A 9,493-nucleotide genomic window follows, 5' to 3' on the forward strand; every position below is an offset into this window, starting at 1 on the left:
TGCATAAACTTATAAAAAGGTCCATCAGAATTCAAGTAAAAATTCTCAATTCCCCAAATATGTGTACCTGCACTCTTAGAAAATTATAGTAAACCCAGTTCAAAACATTTCTGACAAACCAGTCATTTCAGTATTTTGCCAGTTAGGCCTATGTGAAACTGTCATGGATCACACATTGTGAAGACATTGTACTATACGCCTGTTGGGAAAATCATGCATTATGGCAGAGGCATCAGTCGCCATAGCGACATTCCTAGTTTTTAGTGACTTATCGTTGGTGGGGTGACAAAACCTCGAATCTCAAAAATGTCAAATGTTCAGGAGAGCTAAAAAACATGGCTGTCATAACATGTAAGTCAATGGAAACAACCAACTTTTACTTATCATTTGTGACCTTATTTTTGCAGATGGGCATATAAGGATTGGGAATTACATAGTAATGGTTCCTAGCTTCAATATAATGAAGAAAACTCATTTTCACCAAATATTGAGATACAAGGTTTTGTCACCCCACCAACGTTATGCTATTGCAGAAAATTCACTTTTAAACTGTCGCAGACTGGTTTGTTCATTTGAAGTGGATCAATGTTTACATAGTTTGGCATTGTTGAGTTTGGTGTGCTTAACTGTATACTAATGTAATGTGTGATAGAACTGTATGTGTAATGCCATTATGTAGGTTTTGTTATCAGTTTCTTGCTTTTTATTTATCTCTCCAGGGTTTGTTCCTGGTGATGAAGACAACAGGCAAAGGATATCTGCAGGAGTTGATATTAAGATTGAGACCAAAGATAGCTGTCCAGAAGTCACTGCACAGTCAAGTACTGAGCATCCCACCGAGCATCCTGGGACTTCCACAAGAGATGGAAGTGGTGCAATGGATGATGATACCAGTGATGACAATGGCTATGCTCTCTGGGATCAAGACCCTCAAAGTGAGGAGGAGGCAACCCCAAAAGAGAACATGACCCAAAAAGAAAATGTAACCCCAAATGAAAATGCAGAGGGAGTAGATAGACATGACAAAGGGCTAGAATGCCAGAACTGCCACACCTGGTTTAGGCACACCTGGGACTATGATATTCATCGACTGCGGTGTTCTGCACAACGTGCGCCATCAGTCTATGCTTGCAACCAATGTGCCCAGACTTATTGGGCAAGAAAATACATCATCAAACACCTCCGAAATGTACACAATGTTCCTCCTGCAGAGGTACTAGCAACGGTCCATGATCTGAGGATTCCCAAGAGCGACATAGCTAGTATGAAGACCCAGATCCATGAAGTCAGGAAGTCAAGCCGAAGAGAGCAAATGAAGTCATATGCTTGTGATCGCTGTGACTTTACTCACAGTGGCAAGGGAACTATCATCAAACATCTACAAGAGGAGCATAAGTTAAGTCTTGCACAGACACTGTCAACGTACCAGGAACTTGAGGTTTGTGTGAGCAAGGTGGAGTCTGGCAAACGACGGTCAAAGCGATTACTGAAGTCACATAAAAGAGGCAGACCTAGAAAGGTCAGAAGAAAAGGGAACGTGGAGGCCACTGAAGAGAGGAATATTGCTAGGTCTATCAGTAAGTGCAGCAGAACCTCTCCCTCAAACACTAGTCAACCAGAGGAGTGTAGTGATATAGACATCGTGATGAACTTGGATTGGCAAGATACTACGCAAGACCATGAGTCTGCTAATGGCGTGGAAGGTGATTGCAGGAAAGTACCACCAGAGAAATTGAACTTGCGTATGCTATCCATAAAGCTCCAAGACATCAGAAAAGCAAATGCAGATATTACTGTTGAAACTAAATCACAAGTCATGGAGGCAGTTGGGCACACTGTAGAGATTGCCCTCTCCACCACAACAAATTTAGAGATGAATAAGGAAATGGAGGCAAAGCAGGAAGGAGATGAAGACAGAAATCAGACACAAGCTGGGGAAGAAGCAGTTACTGAAGTATCCCCAACAGAAACCTCAGGAGGTGTAAGCAGCAGTTCTTCTGAAGAAACTGAAGACAAGAAACAGACACAAGCAAGGGATGAAGCAGTTCCTGAAATATCCCCAACAGAAACCTCAGAAGGTGTAAGCAGCAGTTCTTCAAAGTCAAAGAAGAATCGTAGTATGAAAATACAGAACCAGTGTGAGATTTGTGATGAGCATTTCAAGTCTCAACATTACCACCAACGACACATTCACCATGAGCACTTTGGGATTTCATATACTTGCAGTACTTGTAACAAGGTGTTTGACACTCTTCTAGGGTTTGAATCGCATGTGAAATATATGCACAAGACGAAGGCCGATGGCACGATTTTCCAATGCGAAATATGCCACAAAACCTTTCGTAATGCATTATCATGCTACAACCATAAAAACGTCCATGGAGACAAATATGCATGCAAAGTTTGTGGAAAACGACATGTAAACCGCAGAGCAATGGAAGCTCATTTGAATCGGGAGCACACAAAGGAGAAGACATTTTCCTGCATTCACTGTGACAAAAATTACTATTCCAAAGCATCATTGGACAAGCATATGCATGTTCACTCTGGTCCAGGTCGTCAGTATGATTGTGACATTTGTCACCAAAAGTTTAAATACCCCTTTCAAGTCAGTGCTCACAAAGAAGCTGTTCATACTGGAAGATCTCATCTCTGTGAAATTTGTGGTGGGAGCTTCAAATCCAAGGGAATCCTGAAGCAGCATTGCGACACTGTTCACAGCACTGAGTGCAGATATAAGTGTGATGTTTGTGGCAAAAGCTTCAAGCGATGCTCATATCTGTATGCCCACCAGAGAACTCACACAGACATTAGACCATATCCATGTGAGATCTGTGGGAAAAACTTCCGCACACGAAGACACCTACAGGTGCATAGAAACTGGCACAAGAATATCCGGGACTTTGTATGTGAGGCATGTGGCAAAGCATTCCTGACGAAAGCAAATCTTGACAAGCATTACTTCACCCACACAGGTAGGAAACCACACCCATGCACTGAGTGTGAGCAAGAATTTGTTGATCTCCCTAGTCTGAGACATCATCTCCTAAAGAAACATGATGTTCACCTTGAGCGCAAGCTACACAGGAAATCATCAGTTGTTAAGATGACTAAACCTCCTCAAACACAGGATCTTCCCTCTGCAGAACAAGAGCCTCAGGTTAAAAGTGGATCAAGTGCACCTGGGATGCCATCAACCCCAAGAACAGTTGTGGAACCGGTCCATAGTTCTGTTGTCTCTGGTCAACCAGCCCAATTCGATGTTGTCTCCAGTGCTGTGACAGCCAGTGGAATCAGTGAGGATGGTCTCAAGACAACTGAGCAGTTGTCTGACAGTCTCCAGGCCCCAGCGATGACTGCACAGTCACTGCCACATCATTCAACCAATGTAGATGACAATATGATTGCAACTGAAGCACTGATGCAGATCATCATGTCATAGCACACAGCCTTCCAGTTATTTCCTCCACTACATTGTACCGTATTGAGATGCTTTCATGGCTACATTTTTATGCATCCGCTCATGAAATGTTGCTGGAGGCATAATGTTTTCGGGTTGTCCTTTTGACCACATGTTCTTTTGTCCATTATAGGGACTACCAGTATGGACCATTATAGGGACAAAAGCACGAATCAGTTCAGTGCTTAATAACGTGGATGTAGGGCAATTTGTCAGTCAGTTGCATGGAATACAACTGAAGAATTTCATGAATTTGAATAATTACACACTACCTGTTGCATGTTACTGTATAAGGATTAGAATCAGCACTTCTTGTCAGGCAGAAGCCCAGTAGTCCAATGGAGATGATGCCTGTCCGGAGATCAGGAGGTCGTAGGTTTGAATCCTGCTCGAGTATGTATGCCCATGATTTCTAATGTATGTCTAATACAGCTGTACTAAAACAATTCAGTGCTTATTTATGTCGTAGTAGGGCAATCAATTGCACAAGAACAGTCTTATTGTTCCAAGAATAATGTGAACGTATCATGTTCATTGCCAAATACAATTTGTATCTCAGAATAATATTTGTCAAAGATTTACACAGTGAATTAGTGTATGTGGGGTCATTAATGCCCATTTACTACTCAAAATCTGTCTTATGTCCAGTGTATACATTGTATTCAGAGTAACCATTGAAAATATGTCATCTCACACACAAAAACGAAAAACTGGTATGACTTTTGCTGGTAAGTGGACTAAGTGTTGCAGGCATAGCATTCCTTTTTGTCTCGCCCACCGGAGGTGAAGGCGAGACTAAGGGATCCAAATGGCGTCCGTCCATCGTCCGTCTGTCTTCCGTCCGTCGTCCGTCCGTCGTCCGTCCGTCGTCCGTCCGTTGTCCGTCCGTCATCCGTCACAAATGTTAAAGTTTACCTGCAAGACTCTCTTATGATGCATAACTTGGCAACTGTTACAGCAATGGCAGCCGCACTTGGGTGATAGAAGCACTAGGGGTATCTTCATGTTATGGTGTTGTCAGAGGTCATGTGATGAGGTCAAAGGTCATTTGAGGTCATATATTAAAGGGTATGTGCAAGACCCTCTTTTCTATGTTAAAGTTTACCTGCAAGACTCTCTTTTGACAAATAACTTCACATAAGTTGCTTGGATTACAACCTAACTTGGGTGATAGATGCACTGGGGGTACCTTCATGTCATCGTGCCGTTGGAGGTCACAGGATAAGGTCAAAGGTCATTTGAGGTCATATGTTAAAGTTTACTTGCAAGACTCTCTTATCACTCGTAACTCGACACATGTTGCTACAATAGCAATCAAACTTGGGTGATGGATGCACTGGGGGTACCTTCATGTTATGGTGCCGTAAGAGGTCACATGATAAGGTCAAAGGTCATTTGAGGTCATACATTAAAGTTTACTTGCAAGACTCTCTTATCACACATAACTCAGCACATGTTGCTACAATGGCAATCAAACTTGGGTGATGGTAGATGTCTCTTGGGAAGTAGAAGGTAATCACAAGGTCAAAGGTTACAGACAGGGGTCGACGAACTTTTAGGGCCCAATGTTAATTATTTAGGGTGCATTTCGTTTATGGCTCATAACTTTTGATCCCTTTGTCCTTTTGTGATCAAACTTGGATGGAACATGTCCATTGGGGAGGTGAAGGTCGTCACAAGGTCAAAGGTTGCAGACAGGGGTCAACAAACTTTTAGGGCCCAATGTTATGTTTGTAGGGCACGTTTTGATTGTGGCTCTTAACTTTTGATCCCTATGTCCATAGATGTCCCTTGGGGAGTTAAAGTCATCACAAGGTCAAAGGTCACAGAAAGGGGTCAACAAATTTTTAGGGCCCAATGTTAAGTTTTTATGGCGCGTTTCGATTATGGCTCATTACTTTTGATCCCTTTGTCCGTTTGTGACCAAACTTGGATGGTAAATGTCCCTTAGGGTATTGAAGGTCACCACAAGGTCAAAGGTCATAAGCAGGTCAATTAACTTCTGGGAGTTATAAAAAATATTAATTGCTTGTACGCGAATTGGCGAGACACAATTTGGCGATTGCCTTGTTTTTAACACATTCTTTTGACATTGAGTTGTGATGGATGTAAACTCTCAAGAGGATGAACCTTCATACGTATCGGAAGATTAGAATGATGAAGTTATTATAAAATTCCACAAAGTTTCCACATGTGTAGTGTCCTAATCATTGACTCAAAATTGTGTGAAGGCACAATGATACAATGTACCAATATCTGTACTGTATGATTGGATGGGATTCTAGGGATACTATATGTTTGGCTTGTGAAATGAGTCTTATGTTGACTACAATGTGAGCTATACGTTTGCACTTCTGCACTCTGTGTACAAAGTTTTCTTGTTATAGCAGAGTTGCAACATAACAAGTTATTGTCTTAGATTAACAGCATAGTCTAAAAAGATATACATGTACAGTGTAGACGGTAACCTTAGCTACCATTTACAACTTGTATATCTTTTATCTTTATAATACTGCACTTTAAATGGTGTGCGTTATAGCGCAAGAGTTCGTTATGACAGAAGTGCGCTGTATCTGAATTACCTGTACAGTGTAGTGTACAGGAAATGCTATGGACCAAAATGGCCTACTGGGGCCCGTTTCATAACACTTGTTATCAGTGACAACTGCCACATTTGTATGACAAATTCACTCTCAGCCAAGCAGATGCAAGGATTTCAGTAGCTTGTGACATCTATGACAACTTTTCAATGATAACAAGATTTATGAAACAGGCCCCTGGACTAACATCTACCATTAGCGATGTGACGTTCCCACCCTCAAAGCGACAATGAATTATATAATTGGAGATACGTTTGATACTATTAAAAATCGAAATTACGAAGACATCATGTACAGTGTACAGCCTCATTCATTTGCTTCTTTGCAATTATGTGTGGTTGTGATCTTATGTGCATGCTGTGTATGTGTATTTCACGGCAAAGAAAGGAACAACATTTTTTTCCCTTCAATTCATGATTCATGTCATTACATATTTCTAATGTGTATCTATTAAGTCAACATTTTTTTTTCTTTTTTAAACTCTAGATACAATGTACACCATATTGCAAACCATTGACATTACATGAATGAGGACTTGTTGAGTGAGATATCCACCTTATATGGTGGTTTACATGTGTAGGCCCTCTTACCAACAAAAAGGTCATGCAGTAAAGCATTGCAGCCAAGCAGCACATTTACTGTCTACTTCATCTTGAGCTAGAATTATGTGCTGAAAACTCTGCTTTACAAATTGATAAAGAAAGCCTGGTAAATGCAAGTTTAGCTGTAAGTACAACAATAAAATTGGAAAACATCAAAATATGTGTACATATACATGTACATGTATAAGTTATCGACATGTTTCTAGCAGAAGCATGTATTTTTGTCTATGTATTTTTATTGTTTAATCATTCGGTTATAACGAAACTTCGATATAACGAAAGAAAATTGCCGGTCCCAAGGACTTCGTTATAACTGGAGTCCACTGTACATGTACTGTACTGGTAAATGTGAGCACGGGTACTTGTTTTGCTCCATGAAAAGGCCTGGTTTTTTTTTTTTTCAGTTATACTAAATGTCAGATTTTATCCAGTTAAGCACTGATTAAAAGGATTAGAGAGAGAAAGTGTGTGTGTGTGTGTACACCTGAATCTACATCTTATACTTCTAATCTTCTAAATCACTTCAATTCTCAAGTCTCTTGTGTATTTTTTTTTTAATACTTATACAGTATACATGCGCTTTTCTTTTTCGTTTTTTTTTAATCATGGATTATCACAGACACCTTTCTATAGCAAAATTAGTGTAAATAACCACAATGATTAATGCAATGTACATGTAATAAAAATACGCTCTTGTGAGCTTCATGTCCGTGCACCCTTTTCAATAGGAAATGTATAGGGGCTATAAAAATCACAAAATTTGCCGGTTCTTGGATGGCAAGCAGTTACACTGTACATTGTACTAAACATAGTGGATAATGCGAATTTGTTCTCAAAAGTTGTTCGAGACTTGAGAGAAAAAAAAAATCAAGAAGCCTCAATCATGATGTCCTGAGGTCTTCTCAAGTTGCAGTATTATTGTGTGAAACGGTATGATATATATATATATATGTATCGGCCATTTGAAGAACAATTTTCATCAAATAAACTTTGTTTCCCTCTTAAAATTACATGCTCTTTCATATTTTATAACAGGTTTCTCATTATCTCACTTGGGATCGATGTTCAAAACATGAATCAGATCCCCACCTTTAGGCCTACTGTACAGTCCCTTCAAAGTGTCAAAAGAAAGAAGTACGGAGAAAAGGGAAGAGAGAAAAAATAAAGAAGGCCGGGAAAGAGAAAATAAGAGAGAGAGGAATATGTAACTACATGTACTGTCTTTAAAAAAAAAGAAATTCATGCCAAAATGTTGTCATTTTCATTTAAAAAGGGGGAAATTTCCAGTAGAACCGTGCGAAAAAGATACCAAAATAAGATACATTGTATCAAATAAGGAAGTTAATTACAGTACTACAGTTTAAAATTTCTTTTTTTTTTCAGAATTTTTGACCAGTCGTTCTGAATACATGTACACTTAGATCCGCAAGTTCGAGCTGTAATGCTGTCAATTTCTTATTCGCTTCATTTACAGAAATGAGAAAAATCTCATGGTACGCATAGCGCATTTCACCTGTATATGAATTAAATACTTGCCTCACCCAAAATAAAAAGGAAGAAATGTTAACTCTGATATACATGTATTGCAGTATGTGAATATGCTTTTACTTGTATCAGCCAAAAAATGACATTTCCCCCCCCCCCCAAAAAAAAAAAAAAATAACAAGTACGTTGTATAACATAGGCCCTACATTATTGTGAGGGCATGGCATCATCAGCTCGCTCATTTGAATATCAAAGTACTGCATGGTCAAGAAATGTCTTTGGGTCAAGAAATGTCTTACCTCTCTGAGAATTATAGTGAGAAATGGGAAACTTCGAAATGTAGACCCCCATAACCATCTATCACATACGCGTGCACTAGTATATTTCTCATGCAATCATTGTAAATTGTCATTCTTTAACGTTCTGTAGGTATTCTTTCTAACTCTGTTTCTCTCTTTCTCTCTTAAGATTTTATTTATTTCATCTTTAAAATTAGAGAGATAGACAGGGCCGGTGGAACGGGTTGCCCCCCCCCCCCCCCACACTCTAAAATCGTTGGATTTAAAGGGTGTGTACAGTTCTGGTCGAGGTGAGGATTTAGCTTTTAACGTTTTGCGAGATATTCAGAAACCACTCTATGAGATGTCAAAGAGCATGCAGTTCTAAGGGGTATCAAAAATTTATTCCATGAAAATCGGTTTTGAAATGGCTGAGATATCCAAAAACAAGGTGAAACAAAGAGATCCTAATAAAGTTGTGGCATGTCGCCTTTTATTATTAGCACTTTTTTGGATATTTCAGCCATTTGAAAACCAATTTTCATCAAATAAACATTGAATCCGTCTTAAAATTACATGCTCTTTCATATTTCATAAGAGGCTTTTCATTATCTCACTTAGGAATGTTCAAAACATGAATCCCCACTTCAGCCAGTACTGCATGTACAGTCCCTTTAAAAAGTAATCTAATAAGACCATGAGGAGGGACAAATCCAAATAAGATTACAATTTTTAGTCTGATTGATTTAGAATCAGTAGATTTGAAGATAAAAATCTTACTTGGATTTGTCCCTTCTCATGGTCTATTGTAGATTACTTTTCAATCCAGCAAATTTAGAGTGCCCCATGGCCCTACTCTTTTTGTTTGCACCATACAAAGGAATATTATAAATAAGGTGTCACCACTTTGCCCCTCCCACCACTCACTTTGCCCCAATGAGTGACAATAAAGACTAAGATGAAATGACATGAAACGTGTGAAATGTGTCGAAGCTATATACCTCAAATCGAAGCTTGACCCCGGGCAAGATCATGCACTGGCAGGATTACAAACAAACGGCATTAATC

At 39.5% G+C, this 9,493-nt stretch overlaps 1 protein-coding gene across 1 annotated transcript in view; it reads left to right on the forward strand.

Annotated features, from left to right (window-relative positions):
* LOC140237344 (uncharacterized) overlaps positions 1 to 6,985 on the forward strand; it is a 29,028-nt gene extending 22,043 nt beyond the window's left edge. Inside the window, exon 4 of the mRNA XM_072317280.1 lies at positions 720 to 6,985. Within this exon, the coding sequence (XP_072173381.1) occupies positions 720 to 3,442 (2,723 nt within the window). The 3' untranslated portion in view covers positions 3,443 to 6,985. The remainder of the gene's footprint in view (positions 1 to 719) is intronic.
* Positions 6,986 to 9,493: the final 2,508 nt, after the last annotated feature.

Source organism: Diadema setosum, chromosome 13 (genome assembly GCF_964275005.1).
Source record: "Diadema setosum chromosome 13, eeDiaSeto1, whole genome shotgun sequence".
Classification (NCBI taxonomy): domain Eukaryota; kingdom Metazoa; phylum Echinodermata; class Echinoidea; order Diadematoida; family Diadematidae; genus Diadema; species Diadema setosum.